Below are 26657 nucleotides of genomic sequence, written 5' to 3' on the forward strand. Positions count from 1 at the left end.
TTTTAGACGGTAAAACCTTCACCTCAAATGAGGAGGTCAAAAACCTCCTCGATCAGTTTTTTGCCAGCAAAGACCAAAAATTTTATGAGCGTGGAATTATGCTACTACCAGAAAGATGGCAAAAGGTGTTGGACCAGAACGGTCAATATATAATTTAATAAAGTATTTGTTTATTATACGAAAACTGTCTTTCATTTCCACAAAAAAAGACGAAATGACTTTCCGAACAACCCTATATTATAAATATTTGTACTGATTTCAATTAAAAAAACTTGTACTTATGCAGACACACATATAAACATAAATTAGAAGTAGTCGCTGATTTTCGGTATCTAAGAAGTCAGATATTTCAGGATGAAAGGAGTAGTAGAAATATAAAACAAATGTTAGCACAGGACCTAATCTCTTAGAAATTCGAAAAAGATCGTCAGAGGTGTATGTCTGAGCACGACGCTGCGAGCACGAGTGCGAATCGTGGAGGTGGACGAAGCAGAAAAGGAAAGGTTAAAAGCGTTCGAAAAGTACTGTTACAAGCGTATAATGAGAATGCCGTAGAGACAGAAGGCCAGAAATGAGGAGGTATTAGAAAGAATAGGAGAACAGAAGGCGCTATGAAAGTCAATAAGAAATAGGCGAGATAGGTTGGTAGGACACCTTCTTAGGTATGAAGGTCTAGTCAGAGACATATTAGAGGCAGAAACGGAAGTTAGGTGAGGTACTTCGCTCGCAGAAATTAATATTGTTTCTCCATAAAATCCTTTAACTCCCAATTCACCCTTACAACGTTTTAATTTTATGTAATGTCGCCATCTTAGATTTCAAATACAAACGTAGCAACAAGATTTCGTCCTTAAGGGTTGATTTTTAAAAATTGCCAAGACACGTATTTGATTAATTTCAACAATGAGCAACCTTCGAATAAATCTGAGTACAAATAAAATCTACCCCATGGAAACGTTGCAACCTCTATTCATTTGATTAATTATATCAAACAGCATATATATATACCAAGTTTCAAGTAAATTCAACCACAAATAAAGTATGTCCCAAACAAAAATTGCAACACCTTTTTACCGCCCCCCTTTTTCGAGGTTGAATTTTTTAAAATGTCGGGATAGGTCTTTCAGTTTCAAGTAAATCTGACTACAAATAATATATGTTCCATTTAAACATTGCAAGTCCTCTTCACCACTCGTCCCCCCCAAACAGATATTGAATTTTTTAACCAGTTTCAAGTAAATCGGACCAAAAACAAACATGCAATCTTTGCAAACCCCTTTCAGCTTTCTTAGGAGGTAGAATTTTGTAAAATGTTGAAATAGGTATGTATGTCACTAATTTTATATGAAAAAGCATTAAAGCCAAGTTTCAGGTAAATCTGACTATAAGTAAAACACCATACTTAACCAGAGACAACATTACGTTTAGCTGTCAGTTGCTTTTTGTTATTCTATGTCAGTTGCGTTTTGTTATACCATTTTTAACAAAAAGTGGAATTATGTGTCCAGTCAGTCTTGTTCGTTCGGTCTTGGTCTTGGTCTTGGTCTTGTTAGTATCTGGACTGCAAGACTAACACCAATTTTACTCATCACTAGTTACTGCTCAAAATGTTAAAGGGACGAAACCGACTATAAAAGAAGGAACGACTGCTTCAGAAAAAAGGGCCTCGTTATGATTCATCATCATCATTATCATCATCATAAGGTCATCAGTCCTAAGACTGGTTGGACACGTACCTCCACTCTTTCCTATCCTGAGCTAAATTTCGCATTTCCCTAAAACTAGAACAGCCCACATCCTTAACTATTTGCGAAGAGTAATCTAATCTAGGTCTACCTCTACCCCTCCTAACTCCTGTTTCTGCCTCTAATATGTCTCTGACTAGACCTTCATGCCTGAGAAGGTGTCCTACCAACCTATCTCGCCTATTTTTTATTGACTTCCATAGAGTCCTCTGTTCTCCTATTCTTTCCAATACCTCTTCATTTCTAACCTTTTCTACCCACGATATCCTCATCATCCGCCTATAACACCACATTTCGAACGCTTCTAACCTTTTCTTTTCCGCCGCTCCCACTGTCCATGTTTCGCACCCGTACAACGCCGTGCTCCAAACATACACCTTTAACAACCTTTTTCGAATTTCTAAATTAACCGTTCGCGAGCATAGAAGTGACTTCTTTTTATTAAAGGCGACACGACCCTGCGCTATCCTCTGCTTTATATCCCTACTACTCCTTCCATCCTCACTTATCTGACTTCCTAGGTATCTAAAATCAGCCACTTCTTCTAATTTTTCGTCTCCTATCTTTATATTCGCTCTTTCCCTACTTTTTCTTCCCTTGCATATCAGTATTTTAGTTTTACTTTTATTTATTTTCATACAGTACTGATCTGTCAGTACCGCTTCCATTTTATTTAAAGCTATCTCTAACTCCTCCTTGCTAGATGCTAATACTGCTATATCATCTGCAAATCTAAGCATACTAATCTTTTGCCCTTGCACGTTTATCCCTACAGTTGTACTCGTTATGATTACCTAATCAAAAACATCTTGATCCGATCTCGTCCCAAAATGTTCTTACGATTAAATTCCAAATCAGTAAATTATATTTCAGAAGTCAATTTAAGTTTATAAGCAAAATGACGATCTGGACTGTAATTATTCATTAGTAAATAGCTTTTTGCTTAAATTCCGCGTTTTCACGAAAATTTAGACGGAATTGGTGTTTAAAATCCCTAAATCGTTCGCTCTATAATTTCGCGATTCATTTATGACGAAAAGTAGGCAGATAAAGTGTAAAGCAATGTGATTTGGGCTTAAAATTTCGAAGGACGGCATTCAAGCATTTATGTTCATGTTGGTAGGCAAATGTCTTTTTTAGGAACTTCCATTAATTTACCTAATGATGACGTGAATGCTAAACGAGCTTACATCCGAATTAATTTTTGAATTAATCATCGAATAGTTATCTTTTATATTTATATAGATATACTTCGTTTAGTTTCTCTAGCGATGTGACCTTTAGTTTGACCGGCGCAAAGTAGAAAAGAACAGCATTAGGCTAGAAAAGAAAGGAGACAACTATCGGCCAAACTCTTAACGTCTTAACCGGTAAGGAGCGTATAATCCGTACAGTACTGTACGGAAAAATCGACCATTTTATCCATTAAAATTGCATTGGTCAAATGTGCTGTTATTGGTATCATTTACTACTGAAAATATCAACGAGATGTTTTATTTATATTTGAAGACATATTAAAGGCTTTAACTCTTGTTTTCGACTCGCACTACTATTTATGATTGAAGAAAACTTTTGGCAGGTACTGTATGAAAAAGTATGTTTAATGAACAAGAGCCGAGAGAGAGTATAATGTGCTTTTTTCTCCCTGCCTACGCTTTTGCCAGCCCGCATCCAAGACATTGGAAGGGGCACATCGCTAGAGAAAGTAAATGAAGTATACCAGTTACAGAGTAAGAGGCTTAGCAACCTTCGACCGTCCACCCCGATCGTCAGATCTGTAGCCTTTTCCATCCCTAGTTATCCAACTCCCTAAATATCCAAAATGGTCGATTTCGTCTTGTTTTTCGTCTCATATTTTTATATTACTTGTAATAACAGTTTAAGATCCCTTATTACGTATCAATATATATATTTTTTTATTATTTACATATCATATTTTTGTGTTAATGTCACTTCCATTTTATTCAAAGCCGGATGTTAAAATTCCTTTATCATCCGTAAATCTAAGGCCCTATGAGATATAGGAAATGCGTACGGTAAAGCAAAAATATTGTATTCAATACGTCTTATTTACATGTGGCGACACATGCGTAATATTTATCGCAAACACAAAGAGTACAAACGTCTGACTAGAGTTTAAAAAGATCTCGAGTGATGAAGAGCTTTTGTTATTAAGAGAGGAAAAATTTTATTTATTTTTATTTAAAAAGCCGACAAAAAAAAAAGAAAAAATACTGGGCATATACACCCACATATTATAAAAAAAAGGCGATTTGTGGCTGCAAAAGAATTAACAGAAATGATACGTTACGTCTTTTCTGCTATATTCAGCTAATTTAAAATTATACAAACACGGATATTTGACCTATAGTTCACCTGTATATTTCCCAATTTTATTAAGGAAATGCATAAAATCCATGCAATGAATGCTGAGCAGCGATTGACAAGCAATACCGACTTGCAACACGTCTCCCGCAGATCGTATCGCTTTCGGTTTGTCGTGCTGATGTCGTGTAGCGCCGTGAGGATAAGGCCTAAGTATGCCAATCTTTTGTCCCTGTCTTTAATAATATTAATCCATGAAGTACAAATTAAAATTAGCTGTAACAATGTTCATCCTTGTGTAATTTCTTTTCCTAATATTTATCTTTTCTTTCGGCTTTTCCGGGTCGCGGCTAAATTTTGATTTGTACGGTTAATTTGCGGCTAATTATCCTGTGGCTTATATTTTTGCCAGTTGTACTTCATTTACTTTCTGTAGCGATGTGCCTCTTCCAATGTCTTGGATGCGCACTGGCAAAATCGTAGATGCATATACTTTTTCATACAGTACCTGCCAAAAGTTTTGTTCAATCATGAATAGTAGTGCGAGTCGAAAACAAGCGTTAAAGCCATTAATATGTCTTTAAATATAAATAAACATCTCATTGATATTTTCAGTGGTAAATGGTACCATCAACAGACAAGGAGTGAAGAATGTGAGATGGACAAAAGCACCAGTTAAAGTAGCATCACATCATCATCATCTCAAGAGTCGTCAATCATAAGACTGGTTTTTCACGCACCTTCACTCTTTCTTATCATGAGTTAATCTTCGCATTTCCCTAAAACTAGATTACCCCACATCCCTAACTATTCGTTAATAGTAATTTAATCGAGGTCTAATTCTACTCCTCTTATACTTCATTTACTTTCTCTAGCGATGTGTCCCTTCCAATGGCTTGGATGCGCGCTGGCAAAATCGTAGGTAGGGAGAAAAAAGCTCATTATACTCTCGACTCTTGTTCATTAAACATATTTTTTCATACAGTACCTGCCAAAAGTTTTGTTCAAACAAGCGTTAAAGCCTTTAATATGTCTTCAAATATAAATAAAGATCTCATTGATATTTTCAGTGGTAAATGGTACCAATAACAGCACATTTGAACAGTGCAATTGTAGTGGATAAAATGGTCAATTTTTCCGTGCAGTATTATACGGATTATACGCTCCTCACCGGTTAAGAGTTTGGCCGAGAGTTGTCTCCTTCCTTTTCTGGCCTAGTGCTGTTCTTTTCTACTTTGCGCAGGTCAAACTGAAGGTCACATCGCTACAGAAAGTAAACGAAGTACAATTTTGCAGTGCTGTTTTACTTAAAGAGGTGTGTTTCTAAATTTATTGTTGTTAAGATTGGGTAGTTAGATGCAATAAGTTTTTCATTTTTATCACAAAAAGTAAACGTTTCAGTGGTCCACATCATTGCGAACTGTGACTACTGGCTGTAAAAACCTTTACCAATTTGATTGATTTCTCCCTCCATCATCAACTTTTAATAAAAACAACTATAAAAAGGGGAACCGAAACTGATTGGATATTTATCCCCCGCTTGCAAGCAACGTTCCTCATAGAGGCTTTGTAGATCTTACAAGGTTTAAACTCCAATTACCTAGATATTCCTTAATTTTAGGGACAATCAATTTCATACGTATGACTTACGATTAGACCGCACCAAGACTAAGAATATTTTGGAGAAGCATCCCAATAATGTTAGGTACGAGGCGTCACTGACAATAAGTTTTTGAATTTAGATTAAGTTGGTCTCTAAGCCATAATTCTTCAGAAAATCAATTATTCATTGTAATTGCTTCCTCAGACTTTTTCATGTACGTTTGTTATAATTGGGTCCCTTAAAGCCATTTCCAAAAAAGAAAAGTTTCTTTTACTTAAATAGTTTTAAAAATAATAAAGAACGGTAGTTCGTGGAAATCAATTTGTGTGAAGCGGCTCAAAGTTAAATGTAAAGTTTTTACAAAATCAGGCAAACAAGGACGATCTTTCTTTCTAAGAAACGACCTAAGGGTGTATATACTTTTAAATTTTGATAGTTTCACCATAGAGACGTAAATGGTAAAAATGGCAATTAAGTTTTATAGTTGTAGATAGATTTGTCATCATCAATATCATACAGGGTCCGCCTAAAGTTCCACTTGTGAAACGTATCTAAACTTTTCTTTTTCGCAGTGCCTAGTGTCCATGTTTGACATCCATACAGAGCCGTGCACCAAACATACATTTGATAATATTTTTTGAATTACCAAATTAATCGTTCACGGGATATGTTTAAAGACAGAAAACAGGAACCTTAACTGACGATCAGTGAAGTTGGTCTGTGTAACGCAAATATGTTCTTTGTTGGAAAAATCTTACACCAAATGGACGGTAAACACGCTTCTTAAAGTTGGCTTCAAATATTGCAATACTGCCAACATAGACTAAACGGCCAAAGCCATCAAACCAATTGAAATAAATACACAACTACAAGACTCATTCATAGATATAATACAGTTATTGTTGTAAAAATTGGGTAGTTAGGTGCAGTATATTTTTGTCTCAAAAAAGTAGAATATTCTGTGTTTCGCATTACTGCAAACTGATGACTGGGTCAAACAATATGATTCTGGGCTGGTAGCTACATACGTACATAATAGTATTTAAAAAGTTAGTGGTGTAATTTTTTACCGTAATGTGGCAGCGTGTACTCGATGTCCAACGAAGCGTTTCCATCAATATTTTCGAGAAGAGTTAGCACCTCTTCCGGTCTCATTCTTGATGTATTGATTCCGTTGACACTGTGGATGCGATCGCCTGGCACCAATTGATCACTTGTAAGTGCTACCGAACCGGGTCGTAAAGAAACTATACTGGGACACATTTCCATTTCGGAATTCCCCGCTGAAACAAAAGAACAACAATTATTATATATTTTGTATAAGTAAATCATTATCAAACTTTTTGTGGAAAATTATCATCAACTTCATTAAAACTATAAAACTGATCTGAATAAAATGTATTAGTAGACAATATAATTTATTATGAAACTCAATTTAAAAGCAAGAAAACAACAAGTACTGTAAAATCCCATTCCATTAGGGCACCTTTTATCCAGAAAACAAATATTCAGAAGGGATAGAAAAATTAGTTTTACGTGGTCGTCGATGATCTTTGACATGTAATATTTGGAACGAAGCCGCGGGTAAAACTTATGAAATTTTTTTCACACATTGGCAGCGGTACAAAATAGGATATGGGGTACCTTTTCATCATCATCATAAGGTCGTCAGTCCTAAGACTGGTTGGACATGTACCTTCACTTTTTCCTATCCTGAGCTAATCTTCGCATTTCCCTAAAACTAGAACAGCCCACATCCTTAACTATTTGCGAACAGTAATCTAACCTAGGTCTACCTCTACCCCTCCTAACTCCTGTTTCTGCCTCTAATATGTCTCTGACTAGACCTTCATGCCTAAGAAGGTGCCCTACCAACCTATCTCACCTATTTCTTATTGATTTCCATAGAGTCCTCTGTTCTCCTATTCTTTCCTACACCTCTTCATTTCTAACCTTTTCTACCCACGATATCCTCATCATCCGCCTATAACACCACATTTCGAACACTTCTAACCTTTTCTTATCCGCCGCGCCCACTGTATATGTTTCGCACCCGTACAATGCCGTGCTCCAAACATACACCTGTTATCATACTGTTCCCAAGGGGTAGGAAAATTAGTTTTATGTGATCGTCTATGATATTCGACAAGTATTTAGGAGATCAAAGCGAGCGAAGCCGGGGTAACACACAGTTACAAATAATCCGTAATCCTATTTTTTTTAATATTTGCGTACAAGAAGCGCCTTCCTCCCACTATTGTTATCTACTTTTCCACCTGAAAAGTATGAAGTACCACTTGAGGTGGAAGTTAAATAAGCTGTTTTTGTAATTTTAAGGGATGCTTTATGAGTACAGGTTAGGATGTGTGCTGCGTTATCCTGCCTTCCTGTTAAAAATATAGACGGCGGATGACTTAATATTCAACAAGAATCGCCCAATAATGAATATTTACCGAAGATTTTTGATTACTTCATCCATTAGCGGACGATAATCATGCCATGGTAGTTGATATGTGGTGGCGTTACAACAAAAAATATCGTTATAAATAATTTCGTGGAAGATGGAACAGAAAATTAAATCAAATGTTGAGACCAAATCCTACAATATGTCAGTTAATAAGAAAGTTAATAGAAGGGGACGAAACAAAATGATTTTCTTTGTAGAAGATCGGAATTAAATATGGATAGCAAAATAACGTTTCCATTTAGAAAAGCTAATAAAGAGAATACTGAATATGCATGCTGCAACCACATTCGACGCAAACAACGGAATATTCTGGACCTATTTGCGCCTTACTAAATTAATAATCCTTCTTCTAAGAATAAACAATTAAAAAAAAAATCAACTTTACATAAACGACATAGTTCACATTAAACTTATTATAGATTTGAGGTAAAGGGCTCTTTTTCTTCTTGACAGAAGATACAATTTTTTATTTTGTATTAATAATATTTAATTCAATTACTCACCGTTTACCGAAAAATTAGAGCTACCAACTGAATATTTTCTACATTTCTATGAAAATAATAGAAATAAAACTTTTTAATCAAACTCTGACGAAATAAAAATAAAACGCGGCGATATAACCCAACCTATTCTCAGATTTACTGCATTTTTGTAAAAAACGCCTTAGTTATTTTAATTGTTTGTAGTGCAAATTTGGCGCTACTTAGTAATAACTTTCCGATAATTTTGATGAGTTCTCTGATTAAAGCGGGTACCCAGGTATCCGGGCCTGGCAATGAAATAGTATATGGGTACTAAAACTTTCATATACCCGGGTATACCCGGATCCGTGTACCCGCGTAGAAACCCCTAATTAGCACCTTTGATGTTAGGATCACGAAGAAATAATGTTGACACCTATCCCATTTTTAAACATCGCGGTCACAATCCGTGATAGTACCGTCACTCTCCGGACCACCCTCTCCGATAGTGCCACTAGCTACCCCCAGCCGCCGCCGAACGCTACCCTTACCACTAGGACAGTGTTGCCTAGCCACCCTTTCTCTTTCCACCCAAATTTATATTTAAGGAACCACACCACGCCGGTTCGATTCCGGGTCCGTCTGCCTTGGTCCAAGTTTTTCTGTGGTTTCCTTGGACCACTTAGGCAAATGCTGAGGCAGTAATATTCCACAGATAATCTTTCAGTTTCTTCTGTCTTCATTTCGTCCGTCTCATCTTTCTTAACCGAACCACCACCCACCCATTCCCACGATTCCTGAAAGCAGGCTGAAGAGGGCCTTCCGCCCTACTTTCCGGCGTAGTCCGGAGAGACTGCCGGCCCATTAGCATTACTGGCTGGTGGGAATGAAACACCCAAAAGTTTTTTTTTTTTTCGAAGGAAGATCCCTTCCCCCCTGCCAAATTATTGGCAACTACTCCCGACCTACCTGACGAATACCTCAATTACCTGGATAACCTTCCCAACTCCTTAAAATAACCCCATACACACAAACGCATTCTCAAAAATACAATCACATAAAACTCTGAACAACAATTGGCTAAAGAGGACCTTAATTGATCCTATAACGGCCTCAGGTAGAGGGCTTTTAGTCGGTAGGTCCGAGGACATCTTCCTCGGGAATACAACACTACCCACTCGTACGGATGGCTGGGTGTCTTTTGAAGATTTCCCCTCTTCCACGAAAACAAAAAAAAACGAAGGAAGAGTAGTTGGCCTCTACCTAATAGCTCCTCCCGACTGTGCATCCTCCGGGGTCTAGTCACTTTGGACATTAGTAATGCCAACGAGCCCTGTCTGCACCCTCCGGGGTCCGCAGCGATTGACGCGTTTATAATAGTTTAGTGTACAGATTTAAATTAATCAATAGTGTTAAGTGTTGAACAATATAAATATTATTACTAAGTGTTTATTTAAAACCTCGTAATAATGTTAGATTTTGAGAACACCTGATGATGTCCTGATTCGAATCTAAAGGCCGTCGTCGGTTGGAAGGAAGGACCTTTAAAAAGGCTTGTCGCTGATGCTAGGAAGCGACACCAACCGACGACGGTCTTTAAGACCTGTATCAGTGCAGTATTAGTTGACGTACTGGCTGCGAAAGCCTTAACCAATTTGTTTGACTGCTTCCTCCATCACTAACCACACTTTTAATAAAAAGAACTGTAAAAGGAAAAACTGAAACTGATCCGATATTTATCCCCCGCTTGCAGGCAACGCTCCCCATAGAGGTTTTGTAGACCTTGCAAACTTTAAATTCCATTTAACTAGAGATTCCTTAATTTTAGGTGCAGTCAATTTCATTACGACTAGACCGGACAAAGGCTAAAAATTTTTTTGGAGAAGCACATAAAAAGCTGTGATTCTTAGGAAAATAAATTATTCATTGTAATTGCTTCCTCAGACTTTTTCATGTACGCTTTTCATAATAATTGGGCCACTTAAAGCCATTTCCAAGAAAAAAAAGTTGTTTTCGAAAAAGTCGTAATACGAAAGTTTTACCATCCCCTTTTTACTTAAATTAATTTGAAACTAAGAAAGAAGTAGTTCGTGGAAATCAATTTGTGTGAAGCGGGTCGAAGTTAAATGTAAAGTTTTTACAAAATCAGGCAAACAAGGACGATCTTTCTTTCTAAGAAACGACCTAAGGGTGTATATACTTTTAAATTTTGATAGTTTCACCATAGAGACGTAAATGGTAAAAATGGCAATTAAGTTTTATAGTTGTAGATAGATTTGTCATCATCAATATCATACAGGGTCCGCCTAAAGTTCCACTTGTGAAACGTATCTAAACTATTCTTTTCCGCATTGCCCAGTGTCCATGTTTTACATCCATACGGAGCCGTGCACCAAACATGCATTTGATAATCTTTTTTGAATTACCAAATTAATAGTTTAAGAGTGATACCTACTTTGTATAAAGAGCAACAGGCAATTATAGAGCAACAGCAACGTAGAGAAGTAAATATTAGGAAGGGAGTCAGACAGGGATGCACACTGTCACCGCTGCTTTTTAATCTATACATCGAAGACGCGATCAACATCATTAAAGATAGTACAACTTTAGGGATAGATGTACAGGGGCAAAAGATTAGTATGCTTAGATTTGCAGATGATATAGCAGTATTAGCATCTAGCAAGGAGGAGTTAGAGATTGCTTTAAATAAAATGGAAGCGGTACTGACAGATCAGTATTGTATTAAAATAAATAAAAGTAAAACAAAAATACTGGTATGCAAGGGAAGAAGAAGTAGGGAAAGAGCGAATATAAAGATAGGAGCCGAAAAATTAGAAGAAGTGGCTGATTTGAGATGTCTAGGAAGTCATATAAGCAGAGAATAGCGCAGGTTCGTGCCGCCTTTAATAAAAACAAGTCACTTCTATGCTCGCGAATGGTTAATTTAGAAATTCGAAAAAGGGTGTTAAAGGCGTGTGTTAGGAGCGCGGCGTTGTACGGGTGCGAAACATGTACAGTGGGCGCGGCGTAAAAGAAAAGGTTAGAAGCCTTCGAAATGTGGTGTTATAGGCGAATGATGAGGATATCGTGGGTAGAAAAGGTTAGAAATGAAGAGGTATTAGAAAGAATAGGAGACCAGAGCACTCTATGGAAGTCAATAAAAAATAGGCGAGATAGGTTGGTACGACACCTTCTCAGTTAGGAGGGGTAGAGATAGACCTATATTAGATTACTGTTCGCAAATAGTTAAGGATGTGGGTTGTTCTAGTTTAGTTCAGGATAGGAAGGAATGGAGGTACGTGTCCAACCAGTTTAGGACTGACGACCTTATAATGATTGAAATTAACAGTTTAGGGATATGGTTGGTGGTTGAGAGTGAGAAAAATGAAGATAAGAAGAAGTGATCCAAGGAAATCACAGAAAAACTTGGACCAGGCCAGCAATGGTCTGAGATTTGATTATCGTCATCCGGGGTAAAAATTGAATTCCCATTCCCCAAAAGAGCGTACGGAAGTTGAATGCAGTGGCGGACTAAGTGGGGAGGGGGAGACCCGTCCCGAGTCTTTGGTCCTGAAGGTCCTCCAGATTTCGAAGCACCTTTTTAATGAAATTTCAAACAACAAGGTCATAATACGTTCATCGTTCAGTAGATAAATATAGTACACTGCAGATACATCAATTTTTAAGTAGACTTGGGATCCCATTTCATTTTGTCTCTTCAAGCTTTCGACGGACATAGTCCGCCAATGAGAGTGGTTGATAGGGGTAAAGTATTAAAGCATTATTGGAAAATAGTCATTCAGAATATGAAAAATTAAAAGAAAATCAGGATCAAGAGTATTTCACATTATCAAACTTCCCGCTCTTTCTACTGGTCAGGTCAAAATGTGTATTCTCATTAAAAATGCCTTGAAACTCAAAACCAAGGTCATCATCTGATTTCCTATTCGAAAGCAGAAACTTTTAGTTAAAACTTTTCCGAAATAATGGGAACGAATCAAGAAATTTCAAGTTCTTTTTTAGCAATACTACTACTTTGATCATTTTGTTCCAATTCACGTATCTGCCTTTCAGGAATTCAATGAATTTCGCGGAAGTCCAGTTAATAACTTTAAGTTAACTTTGTAAATGTTGATGTCCGGTGAGTTAGTCCCGCCATGTTTCAAAAAATAAAAAAGAAGAGTTCTTTTGAATTGTCTAATGTTATGTTTTAATGTGCTACTTCGCAAAATTAGTAATTAACAAAAAAACAATTGGCTTACTAATATAATTTATTCAAATAATCTTGTGAAGCAGCACATTCGAACACAAACAAACGAAATTCAGTACAACTATTTTTATTATTTTTTCAATAAGAGCGGGGATACGTTACAAGATATTAAATGTTAAAAGAATTTCTCTAAATGTTATAGAAGTTGGGCGTTTTCTGCGAATTTAAATTTATCCCAGAATCTACTTATTCTTGATAAGAGAAAAAACAGCCTATTAAGATGGATAGTGAAGAAGTCGTATTGTAGCGAGCACGAGCGTGTTTGTGTGCGGTCGGGCATACGTGTGTGTGAGCGGCTTATCGATTCGCCGACTAGCCGCGGGCGCCTTTCTTCATGTGCGCCGTATCTGTAAACGTGTGTGTCATACCTGCGTTCCGGGAAAGCAATTAAACCGTTCAAAGAAAACGAGACTTCTCTAGACGGCTGGAGAATGTTCCCGAAAAGAGGCAAGGGAGTATAAAAAGGAAGAGACGATCGCCGAGGGAGTAGAAATAAATTGACCGTTGCTGAAGTGAATCAAGAAATAAATTGACAGTGATAGAAGTGAAATAAATAGAACAGTTAATAGTAACAGTAGTGTAAATAAATAGAATAATTACCTAAGTTTAGTAATAATTTAATAGTGTTTTTAAGTTCAATAATAATTAGTGTAAATAAATAGTTTTCTTCTTAAAAGTTAATTTGTTAAACCCACGAACATTACAGTATGCAACTTTCTATTGTAAGAAAAACAGAAATTAGAATACGATTTTCGTTATTCTACATAAAAAAATTAAAAAGGTTAGGAGACACGAGACTACGTGTTCCATATTCTTTTTTTAACTGTGTTAGTGACCGAAGTGTCCTCATAAAATAAAAAAATTTATGGTACCTATTTACAAAATACTATCAAACATCTATAACAACTCCAAGTTTGATTTAGAGAAAATTCTAGCCAATGAAAGAAAATTCGAAATGCAAAATTACAATTGCGTGTTTTCTAAAGAAAAAAGGATTTTGTGTTACAGAGTTCGAGTTAGAGAAGTAAACCTAAATTTACAACTAGATTCATTTTAATTTCCCTTTCTCTTTAAGCAACAGTTTATTTTATGGTGTCAGTAAAATAAGAAAAATGTAATTAAAAATAATGTAATTTTCATACATTTCCTGTGTTTCCGATGTTTTGGTGACGGCGTCTTCGGCGGTTTACATAACACTAAGCTTTCACAGGAACTGTCGTCGTTAGTTCTTCCTGAACCAAGGCTCTTTGACCTGGGTCTCAATGACGGTAATTTAAATGACGAAAACATTTTATTATTTACTCCATTTTAAGCAGTAAAATGCAAGTGAATCGAACTAAGCAGTCCATTTAGCCGAGATTGGCAATTAAGTTTAAGGCACAATTAAAACTGTTTACCTCTGGGAGCCGAGTTTTAATTTTAGCACAAAAAGAGCTCGAGTCTTAGAATTCAATTAGTTTTGATTGATGTTTCTGTAACACACGGCACTTTTCGCATCTTAAAACCAACTTTAGTTGACTTATTATTAAAATAGAAACAACAAACAAACGAAGCCGCATCTATAAATGTACTTCCGCTGAATGCTAGCTTTTCTTCTCATCTTCTTCTCTTTATTATTACCTACAATACATCTCAATCAACACTAACTCTTTATTGCACTACAGGCACAATATTATTACACTAAAACGATAATATTTATTAAATACCACAATATATTTGCACAACACTGTTTAACGTCTAAATAAATCTTAAGACTTGAGAATAAGTGTATACGTCATTTTATACTATTGGATTGGCTGCCTGCTCGGAAAAATTTGACGGTCGCCGTCAGGTTTGCCATTGTTTACGTGACGTGTGAGTCGGTTAATTGTTCAGTTAATTGTTGCCAAAGAGTCAGTAACCGATTGTTTTAATGACCGATCGTTGCGTTTAAGTGCACGAATCAACTTTTAGTTCATAATATACACACACGCACGACTGCTACACATAGCGCGGCGTTGCGCGCCAGACGCTGCCTCTGTAGTAGGAAAACAACTTGCGTGTTTATTTTTAAACGTGTGCGTACGGACGGACAGACGGACGGTGGAAAAACGACGTAGGTGTTTAGTAACATTGAAGACGCTCGTCGACTTTTTTTCACACTTCTTTTGTCAGGATTACATTATTTTAGCTTGTGGTCATTTATTTTTTGTTCGGCAGCTCCAAATAACACGTTACTATTATTTCGAAAAGCAACAACTTTGTCCGCTCTAAAATACAAAATTCCTAAACGCATACTACTAAGTATTAATTTTTTATTTATTTAATATATATAGTATATTTGATTTTGGTTCCATAGGATAGTTCATAAAAAAGTGATCAATTTCCTTTTTTTAATGAATTTTAGGGAAGTATATATTAATATATAAAAAAACAGAATGAATAAATCGAAAATATTGATATATAAGGGTGGTAAAAATACGGTTATATAAGGGTGGTAAATATACGGTTAGAGCTAACGAAGTTGTGGATTTTTTAAGTCCGATAACTCGGCATGGAAAAAGTGGTGAAAGACAACATATAGAGTAGTGTATGGTCGAGTTGCTTTTAACAAAAAGAAATCACATTTATATTCAAGAACGGTTAATTAGGGAATTCAAAAAATATTGTTAAAAGAGTATGTTTGTGATACAGCTCTGTAGTAAAGGTTCGGCCACACGGTCCATGGTCCGGCGCGTCAGACGCGGAATCCGGGGAGCCATGCTCCGTGTGACAGCGCGTTCTGCCCCGTTCTTTGCAACGCACCTTCGATGAATATCAGTGGAAACGCCCCACTCCTTTACATAACTTCGACTAACTTTATTTGGTACAACATTTGTTGTATGCAACTTGAATTATCAATTAAATTTGCTTTTGTACTTACATCATATCAAGGTATTTTTAGTGTCATGCGTGAACCACCTTAGACAAGTGCTGCTAGTTGCTAAAGTTAAAGGGGTTAAAGAGGAATCAGTCAACAAACTATTTTTCTCGCTTTTTATAATTCCATTATAGATTTGATTAAACGATAAACGTTATTTTGTGAAGACAACGCTCTTCAATCCCTAGCAAAATTAAAAATGAAAACCAAAAGTAATTAATCGGTGAAGTTTTTTATTTAAATTACGAATAACCACAAATATAAATAAAAAGCTTTACCCTTTATTTGCATTTAATTTTGGAAATTAAAAAGTAAAACGTTTCACGAAAAATATAAAAAGAACGACGGAGATAAACAAAATGGTAGATATAATTTCTGAAAGCCTTTTAAGCGGGAACAGAATCGGTAACAAACATCTAATCCCCTTCAGTAGTATCTTTGTACCCTCGGAAATCTAAAAATACAAAGAAGAAAAGAAATCCTGAGGCTAAAAATAAGTTTTATTGTGTATACCTTACTCCCCCGATATGCATTAAGTTCGAAATCATGTTTTTCACAAGCACATATTTAAGTGCTCATCTTTTCTGGTTTAAGTAGCCAGTTGTACTCTAAATGGAAACTGTAATTTTCTAAATGATACTCATTTTAGTGATTTTTCTCGGAATTGAGTTTAATTTTGCTCTACGCGATATTAGTTCATCTGTCGCCTTCTCTATAAATTTATGAGAATAATACTCAGATTTGGAGAAAAAGTCGAAATTCAGTTGCTCTTGGCCTGAAAACGAAGTTGGATTTTCCAGCAACAAACTATTTTTAGTTCTTGATCTGATTATAAGATAATGAGATCAGGGGTTATTTTAATGTATTACAGATACGTGATGCTACAGACGAATGCTGAAGATACCGTGGATAGAAAAGGTTAGGAATGAGGAGGTATTAGAAACAGTACGAGAACAGAGGGCGCTATAGAAGCAAATAAAAAATAGGTGAGATAGATTGCTAGCTAGGACACCATCGTAGGCATGAAGGGCTAGGTAGAGACATATTGGAAGAATTGACCGGCGCAAATTAAAAAAGAATAGCACTAGGCCAGAAAAGAAAGGAGACAACTCTCGGCCAAACTCTTAACCGGTGAGGAGCGTATAATCCGTACAGTACGGCACGGAAAAATTGACCATTTGATCCACTACAATTGCATTGCTCAAATGTGCTGTTATTGGTACCATTTACTATTGAAAATATCAACGAGATGTTTATTTATATTTGAAGACATATTAAAGGCGTTAACGCTTGTTTTAGACTCGCACTACTATTCATGATTGAACAAAATTTTTGGCAGGTACTGTATGAAAAAGTATGTTTAATGAACAAGAGTCGAGAGTATAATTTTTTCTCCCTACCTACGATTTTGCCAGCGCGCATCCAAGCCATTGGAAGGGGAACATCGCTAGAGAAAGTAAATGAAGTATAAGAGGAGTAGAATTAGACTTCGATTAAATTACTATTAACGAATAGTTAGGGATGTGGGGTGATCTAGTTTTAGGGAAATGCGAAGATTAACTCATGATAAGAAAGAGTGAAGGTGCGTGAAAAACCAGTCTTATGATTGACGACTCTTGAGATGATGATGATGTGATGCTACTTTAACTGGTGCTTTTGTCCATCTCACATTCTTCACTCCTTGTCTGTTGATGTTACGTTTTGTTACTTACACTTTAGCAGCTCGTAAAATAAAACTATTTTCTAAAAATAAACAAACACATTCAGAAGTAGACTGCAAGCCCTCCGGATATTCGAATTCAATTATCGGACATAAAAATTAATTTTCATGCTATTATATAAGCAAAATGGGCAAAATTCTTCAATAAGGAGTCAAAGGCCATAGCCATAAAACTATTGTCAGTTTACTACTACATCGAACTTCTTTAATTATGTTGTTATTTTTTAGTCTGAGGAATGCCACAGTAACTTTTAACTTCAGACAGAGCTGTAGAAACAACGAGCAATAGGTTGCACTGTTGATTATATTACATTCATTGCAAATTTCATCGAAATTCACGCAAGCAAATAGGATAACAATTCTTCCACATTAATTAATTTTTGTTAAGTAAATAGAAATATAAAGGTGTATGTTTGGAGTGCGGCATTGTACGGGTGCGAAACGTATGGACGGTGGGCGCGAAGCAAAAGAAAAGAAGCGTTCGAAATGTGGAGTTACAGGCAAATGATGAGCATATCGTGGATATAAAAGGTTAGAAATGAAGAAGTATTAGAAAGAATAGGTGAACAGGGGAGTTTATTGAAGTTGATAAGAAATAGGCGAGAAAGGTTGGTAGGACACCTTCTTAGGTAAAGATATAGAGACAGAAACAGGAATTAAGAGGAGACCTAGATTAGATTACTGTTCGCAAATAGTTATGGATGCGGGTTGTTCAAATTTTAGGGAAATGCGAAGATTAGCTCAGGATAAGAAAGAGTGGGGGTGCGTGCAAAATCAGTCTTAGGACTGACGACTCTTGAGATGATGATGAAATAGAAACAACCTAGATACGCATTTTTATTTTATTTTATTCTAGGGTTATTCCGGGACGTATGCGTGAAGAAAACAGTTGGAGCCCATGATACACGCCGTGTGGAGCGGCAGTCTTGTACAGCCCATTTCAATTTGTTTGAATTGTGACCTTGAAGAAATCTGCGCGAAGATAGGAAGAATACACACTAGGCGTGAGCAAGACAGAAATAGTTGGAACAAGCTTGAACGAGCAGAGCTCTCGTTGGGCGGTCTTAGGAGATCGGCCAGAACTGTACAGTACTAGACGAAAATGTTTAGCAATTTCTTAAAACAAAAATGTATACAAATTAACAATAGAAAACAAAGCAAAAGTTTTATAGGTGTGTAGAGCGTTAAGTTAATTCACTTGTTACTATTTTTGGCTAAATATGCTTTTAAATAAAGCATATTTTTAAATTTTAACGAGGTAGTTTAAATAATTTTGCAAATGGTACTGTACAATTTTGTCTAGCTCTTGCTCGATGTTCGGTGAAGAAATGAGCTACGCAGACAAATATGATTGAATTTGGAATTATGCTACGGCGCATCCTAATAAAGGGAAGAGGCATATCTCCAACTTCTTGAAACGAACAGTACTGCCTTTACCTATGCTTAAACTATTAGCCGGACTAAATCCAAGCTCCGTGTAATGGGGTTGGCGCGGTCTGGAACGGGAAGGAATGTATTGGCGCGCTTTTTACTGAGCATTGTAGGTAAATGGCCTACGGTTATCAAATCCGATCCGAAAATGTTAATTTATTAAATTTAATGTTTCTTTACTTTTCATCTTAATATAATTATAAGAGTAAAGATTCTTTTTGTACATTGTCATTGTTTTCTACTTTTCGTTCATCCATGTCTTGATGAAGTGATCTCTAACAGCCGCGAAACGTTGGCACCATTCCAACAATTAACGTGGCTCTCATCCGGATACCCGGTCTATATTTAATAATTCATTTTCAGAAACACTATTTTGTACTCGATTTTTACTAGATCAAACACTGATTGTTTTGAATAAAATTTTCAAACAAGTTTATCATTGAGTTGTTTAATTAACAAAACACTTAACATCAATTATGTTATTGCCGTCTGGTGTTTGTTATAAAGTAAAATTTTTATTACCTTCGGATCCAAATATAAAAAGAAAACAAAATGCAACATGTAAATTAATAAAAATAAATGTTGGTTTATGTAAGTGTCAATAAGACTGAAGTTTGATAACGAACGAGGTGTAACGTAGGGCGAACGCTTTACTGAGTTAAAATATAATTTCTGGGATTTATTGTCTTAATTTTTAACGTTGTATTTGTTTAATCTACTTTTACTATTGTCTTTGTTAATTCCACATAATCTTCCCATAATTTTAATAAATATTACTTCAACTTTATTGAAAAGTGGTTTTCAGTTTTAAAACATGTTGAAATACAAACTTATTAAAAATATTATGGTTATTAAAATGTTTTGATCAAGTAGATACCAACTGAATTGAAAATTATTATTACAGATTTTGCATTTATGCCACATTTGAAAACAAAAACACTGTGCTTATGAAACTATCCTTACAGAAATAAAATTGAGAGTTCAGAATATTGCACTTAATTAAACTTCTTATTTAGCTCATTATTTAGACTATCAGCATCTAATTTTAACTCTGATAGTTGCACAATCTTTACTTCCAGCCCTCCTGTATAAAACCGGATACAACACAGAACACGTTCAGTATTTATTTTGGTATCTGGTATCAAGCTTATTAAGTTCATTAAACGTTTAAGTTTAAAACAACAACTCAAATTTAAATGAAATTGCATATTATAAAACGGCTGAAGTTAATTTATGCACGATAATTTAGATACTACTTTTTTTTTAATAGGTCGATATGTAAAATGCACTATATTATGTAAAAATTGGTTTGGTTTGCTTTAATGTATACTGTAAGCACTTTTGCCCTTTTAATGTTTATTATCATTCGTCAGTCCTAAGACTGGTTGGACACGCACCTCTACTGTTTCCTATCCTGAACTAATCTTCGCATTTCTCTAAAACCAGAACATCCCACATCCTTAACTATTTGTGAACAGTAATCTAATCTGGGTATACCTCTACTCCTCCTAACTTCCGTTTCTGCCTCTGACTTTATGCCTGAGAAGGTGTCCTACCAACCTATCTTGCCTATTTTTTATTGACTTCCACAGAGTCCTCTGTTCTCCTATTCTTTCCAATACCTCTTCATTTCTAACTTTCTCTATCTACGGTATCCCCATCATTCGTCTATAACACCACATTTCGAACGCTTCTAACCTTTTCTTTTCCGCCGCACCCACTTTCTTTCCACATACACCTTTAATAATCTTTTTCGAATTTCTAAATTAACTGTTCGCAAACATAGAAGTCACTTCTTTTATTAAAGGCGACTCGACTTTGCGCTATCCTTTGCTTCATATCCCTAACTACTCCTTCCGTCCTGACTTATCTGACTTCCTAGATACCCAAAATTCTTCTAATTTTTCGTCCCCTATCTTTATGCTCGCTCTTTACCTACTTTTTCTTTCCTTGAATGCCAATATTTTAGTTTTACTTTTATTTATTTTCATACAGTACTGTTTTGTCAATACCGCTTCCATTTCATTTAAAACTATCTCTAACTCCTCCTTGCTAGATGCCAATTACTGTTATATCATCTGCAAATTTAAGCATACTAATCTTTTGTCCTTGTATATCTATCACTCACAGTTGTACTGTCTTTAACAATGTTGATCGCGTCTTCCATGAATAGATTAAAAAACAGCGGTGACAGTGTGCATCCCTGTCTGACTCACTTCCTAATGTTTACTTCTCTACGTTGCAGCCCCATCTCTATAACTGCCTGTTGCTCTTTATACAAACTTAATATCACTCTTATATCTTTTAAGTATATTTAACATCTTGTCCCATTTAACATTGTCAAAATATGGGTCATATTGTTGGTATTTGTAATATATATTAATGTACAGCAAATTTCCACTTTTGTGGATATCATTTACTGTAACAGTGACATGAACAATGGTTAGCATTCAATCGAAATTGTCTACGATTTTACTGAAAAATGTAGGGTTTCTTATAATTTATTATCTTGCGAACGAATGCCGCAGACAGTAATCGATAATGTCGACAACTTTGATGCAACCGAGGACCATAAATCAAACTGCAAGTAAAGGCTGCACGATAAAAGGAATTTACGGTAAATTTCCGGAAATAGACGCTTGATACAAATAGTGCACAAATAGAAGAAGTCGAGTGCGATACAAAATAAGCCAACAAAAAGAATTAAGTTGAAACTGATGTGATTATTTAGGCAATAGGGTAGCTATCCGCGTCTAATTTTAAGTACGCCTACAAATTGTAATAAATACGATATATGTATTTAAGAAGTTCTCGGCACACCTGCATTATACACAGGTGCATTGCTTTGATTAATTTATACTACTTGGCACGGTGCTCGAGGAAATGTACAAGATGGAACGGTTTTTAAAAATGGTGAACTAATAAAATCTGATGAAAGAAGGTACGCAACATTATTTGCGCCTTGCAATTAATAAGAAATATACGTTTTTATTTATTAACTAGCTTTTATTTATACCCCCCAATTGAGCCAGCGCAGTGCCGTCTTTAAAGGGGGAGCAGAGGGGCTGCAGTCCCTGTCCCCGTAGTTTAAAGGGTCTAAAGACTAATTTTTATAATTAAACATTAGTTGAAATATTATTAGAAATTTAACACTCATGTAAGTGCTAAAAACTAAAAATAATAATAGAAATAAATACAAAAAATATTGAAACAAATAACACTACATACTTCAAATAAACTGTATAATTTGTTCACTATAGCTTTATTCAACAATTTCAGGGCATCATCTTAAAAATGATCTGGGACCTTCATTTCCCAACAAATATTCATAATCTTTATAGCTAACGATAAATGGGTAAATACCATTTTTAATTTACAGTATATCAATTTGGTCAACTAGAGTTGTTCTGAAGTCTGCACCTATAAACGCACCTTTTGCTTACTAATATCCTGGGAAACCTCTAAACATTAACATGTTTTTTCATCGAAAGTATACGAAAGTGATGTAACTATTAATTTATTGATATATCGATATTTTTTGTAATCGATAATTGATAACTAAGATCAATTACCGCCCAGGATTACTCTGGAGACATGGCAAACGCAACATTATCGTCATTTCGATATAGAATTTTGACAAAACCTCAAATTTTTTGCACACCGTCTACGAGATCTGTTCAAAAAGTATCACGAATTTTGAATTTCCGTGGGTAATGTATATTCCATTTTCAATTTATGTTGGTACTCATGTCTCTCACATATATCGACAAGTTCAGCTATGTTAAATGTTCAGTTAATTTTTCATGGCTGCTTTGCTTGCGCGTGTTTTGGGTCGTTTTCGATTTTTGCAAATTCCAAAAAATGAATCAAAGAATCTCTATCGCATTTACATTACTAAGGACCGTGACGCCCAAATTGCTCCAGAGGGTCATACTTGGTGACGAATCATGGGTTTATGGTTATGACGTGGAAACTAAAGCTCAATCATTACGATGAAAGCTGCCACACGAGTCAAGACCGAAAAAAGCGCGCCAAGTTAGGTCGAATGTGAAGATTTTGCTTACAGTTTTCTTCGATTGCAGGGGCGTGGTGCACAATGAATTCTTGCCACAGGGTAGAACGGTCATTAAGGAATATTACCTGCAAGTAATGGGTAATTTGTGCGAAGCAATGCGCCAGAAACGCTTTTGCACCATGATAACGCCCCTGCTTTTCCGCTAATGTTTGGCCAAAAACAACACACTAATAATGTCGCAGCCACCGTATTTGCCAAATCTAACCTCCTGCGAGTTTTTTCTTGTTTCCGAAACTGAACAGGCCCACGAAAGGACGACGTTACGCTACGATTGAGGAGATAAAGACGGCATCGAACGAGGAGCTGAACAAGATCACAAGAAATGATTTTTTGAAGTGCTTCGAGAATTGTAAGAAAACGCTGTCACATGTGTAAAATATTCGGTGGTGATTATTTTGAAAGCGACAAAATAGATATTCATGAATGAGTAAGTAATTTTTGAAAAAACACAAAGTTCGCGATACTTTTTGAATAGACCTCGTATACGAAAGAAAAACCGTTTAAAAGATAGTTTGGTGACAGAAACACTGGGATTGCTTATCTAATTTTTAATTTTTTAAAAAACGTTTTATTTTAGAATACGGATTTCTTTTTGCTTGAGCAAGTTTGTAATTTGTACCTACAATTATTTTCTTAACTGGATTTAGGTTAATTAAAAACAACAATATTTCAAAAACCGCTTCAACTGTTAATTACATTTATTGTAACGAGCTTTTTCACGTCGTCGTACAACACAGGCAAGGGTAGGCTTTTCCCTAGGTGCATATTTAACGAGCGCTGATATCCTTATCGCAATTAGCGTTCTCTGCCCTTCTTCATTAATTATGCGCGTCCCTTACTTTTTAAATCAACAAATGCTTTTGAAATAATGTAAGTACTTACGGTGAAAAATCAATACATACGTATGAAATTAAATATCTCTAATACGTTCTATAAAAGATAGTGCCAAACAACTTACCACAAGGCTCACGCGTGTGTGACTAAAACGTAAAGTATGGTTAGATAAAATACTTTAGTTGTAACTAGGATTATCTACCTGATATTCGGAACTAGAACTGCTTAAAGAAAATTGTTAAAACTAGTTTTTCCTAGACAAATCGCGTTTTAATTGATAACATAACGGCTTAGTAAGTAATTATTAAATACCAGTTGAACACGTTTAAATTTGCACAAATGGTACAATTATTATGGTGCATAAATATCATCAGCATCATCATCGTAGGTTCATCAATCCTAAGATTACTCCACTCTTTCTAATTTTCTTCGTATTTTTTTAAAACTAGGACATCCTATAACAATCTAGGTCCGATTCTACTTCTGTTAACTCCTGTTTCTGCATACTACATCCACTTTACTTATGGCGGTACCTCATAACCCCATACGACAAATTAACATAACTTCTTACCTCTGAAACACCAATCAGAGAAATCTTTCCCCCCTATGGGGCGTTGCACTTCGCATAAACCAATCGCGGAGGCGGTAAAGGTCTAGATGATGCCCCCCCCTAAGGGCGTGGGGATGGGGGGGATCGAAAGAGGGTGGTCACTTGAACAAAACCCTATAACCTAACCTAAGGTAACGTATTGATAAAGATATTTAAATAATGTTTTATATAACTTTCTCAATATTTTTATGTATTTTTCATTAGTTTTACCTTTTAATATTGTTTAAGAATGACTATATAAATATTTACATGCCTAGAAATGTACAAAAATTGGCTTTTTTTGTTAACTTTGAACCCTCATAACTTTTTATGGGGGTGAGACCGCTACGTACTTGTTATGGTACAGTGGTGGGGTGACCTCCTCTTTCGATCCCTCCCACCCACACCCCCGAAGGGGGTTGGGGGCCATCATCCAGACCTTTACCGCAGAGTCTTTTTCTATCGTCACAACCTAACGTAAGCCTGAGGCACAGCATGCTCTCCAATGGGTTTCTCCATACTATAACCTAACCTAATAACATTCTGTATTGTCACATTAACACGTTCAACATCTCAATAGACTGGTAATCTTTAATTAGAAATTCCTATTAAGCGACAACAGTGGGGATAGCGAAGGTAATTTAGTTTGTAATAGTTAGCTAATTTTGGAGTATTCCATCATCGGCTGTTTCAGCTGCACTGATTTCCGTTACAAATCTACCTATGTTAGAACCACAGACATGCAGAACAATATTATACAGCGATCTGTTTGTGACGATGGGCAAATAATAAACATCACATTCTGTATTAAAGACAGATATTTAGCTTTTTCAAGTAATAATTCCACATAGAAATCGACACAAATAATTTGTGAATGTTTATTTTTATTTCTTCATGAAAGTTTCCTTCATACCGTGTATGAACATTCCAGGTCTAAATCTTGTCTATGGTTTAAATCAAAGGGAAGTACCAGGACACTGATTCATACATGTAATATTACCATAATAAATTAAATGTTTTCAACTATAGACTTGCGGTTAATATGACGGTGGAACCTTCTCAGAAAATAGCAAATCCTATGATTTGCTAAAAATTGTCAATTACTCTTTCATTAATTTAAACAACTCCTAATTGTTTATTAAAGTTTGTTACCATTTTTTTTAACTTTTAATTCGTTTTCATTTCAACTTTTCGACTTTAACATTAAAACGACAGAAACAAACGCTCATCTAATACATAAATTGTTTCTCATTTGGGCTTAGGTTTGTCTAGATAATTTGACATTTTCCTGGATTGCTTTCGCATGAAAACAATGAAACATCTTACCTGACGTAACGGTTATTCCCAGAGCTTCTCCGGGTCGCTTTTTCAGTTGGACGGTCGTGAAGAAAGACTGTTGATGAAAACTGTCATGTAAACTGCTATCCTCCGAGCGCTTGCCCGAATCCTCCGAGCAAGTTGGCGATCTCGATTTAAACTCTGGAAACAAAAAAAAGGAACGATATAGATTAATCTGTTAAGACAGTTTTCATTCTACATACAAAGTAGGTGGACACAGCTGTATATGTACAATCATGACAACGGGAGGAATATAAAAAAAAAATACAAAGAAAAAGGAGATTCTCTTTTACACGATAGAATGGGGTTGCTGGCCGGTTATTAATGAATGCATTGTTTGTTTTTTTAATCGCAGTCCTTTTTTATAAGCTTGTTTGTTGGTGTGCTTTAAATATTTAATACCTACGGTAGAAACTATGGGGATGGAACAACGGACCCTCAAATTTGAAGGAAAATTTAAAAATTTTGAAATAAATTTTCAGTTAAGCAAGTAAAAGCATTTATTAAAACAAAAATCATATATACATAANTTTTTAAACTATTAAAATTAAATATCTCAAAAAATAAAATTATACTCTTCCTCCCTTTTTTTCTCTTACCCCTTCGTAGGTGCCACATTTAACCTAATGCAAAGTGTAACATTTCTTTCTTCCATTCACTGTTTTTTCCCTGATTTAAGTTTATAATCTAAGATAAGGGATAGTTTTTCATCACCAACATTTGTTCATGTATTCAACCTAGAGATTCATATTGTATTCAGTGAAGAAAATAGTATTGGTCGATCGTCGAATCATATATCGAATAGCTCATGCCATTTGATTTTTACCAACGATTAGGGCATGAGACGGGTCACTGCGAAATTTGTACCAATATTGCTCAATTTCGACGAAAAACAGCATC

The 26657-nt window shown here is 35.7% G+C and overlaps 1 protein-coding gene across 1 annotated transcript in view; it reads right to left on the reverse strand.

Moving 5' to 3' along the window:
- The window catches only part of LOC108742470 (glutamate receptor-interacting protein 1), a 102713-nt gene that overhangs the window by 26911 nt on the left and 49145 nt on the right, over positions 1-26657 (reverse strand). Inside the window, exons 2-3 of the mRNA XM_025979680.1 lie at positions 25746-25898; positions 6744-6956 (exon numbers count right to left, since the gene is read on the reverse strand). Of these exons, the coding sequence (XP_025835465.1) occupies positions 6744-6956; positions 25746-25898 (366 nt within the window). The remainder of the gene's footprint in view (positions 1-6743; positions 6957-25745; positions 25899-26657) is intronic.

The sequence above is a fragment of the Agrilus planipennis genome, unplaced genomic scaffold (assembly GCF_000699045.2).
Source record: "Agrilus planipennis isolate EAB-ADULT unplaced genomic scaffold, Apla_2.0 scaffold268, whole genome shotgun sequence".
Classification (NCBI taxonomy): domain Eukaryota; kingdom Metazoa; phylum Arthropoda; class Insecta; order Coleoptera; family Buprestidae; genus Agrilus; species Agrilus planipennis.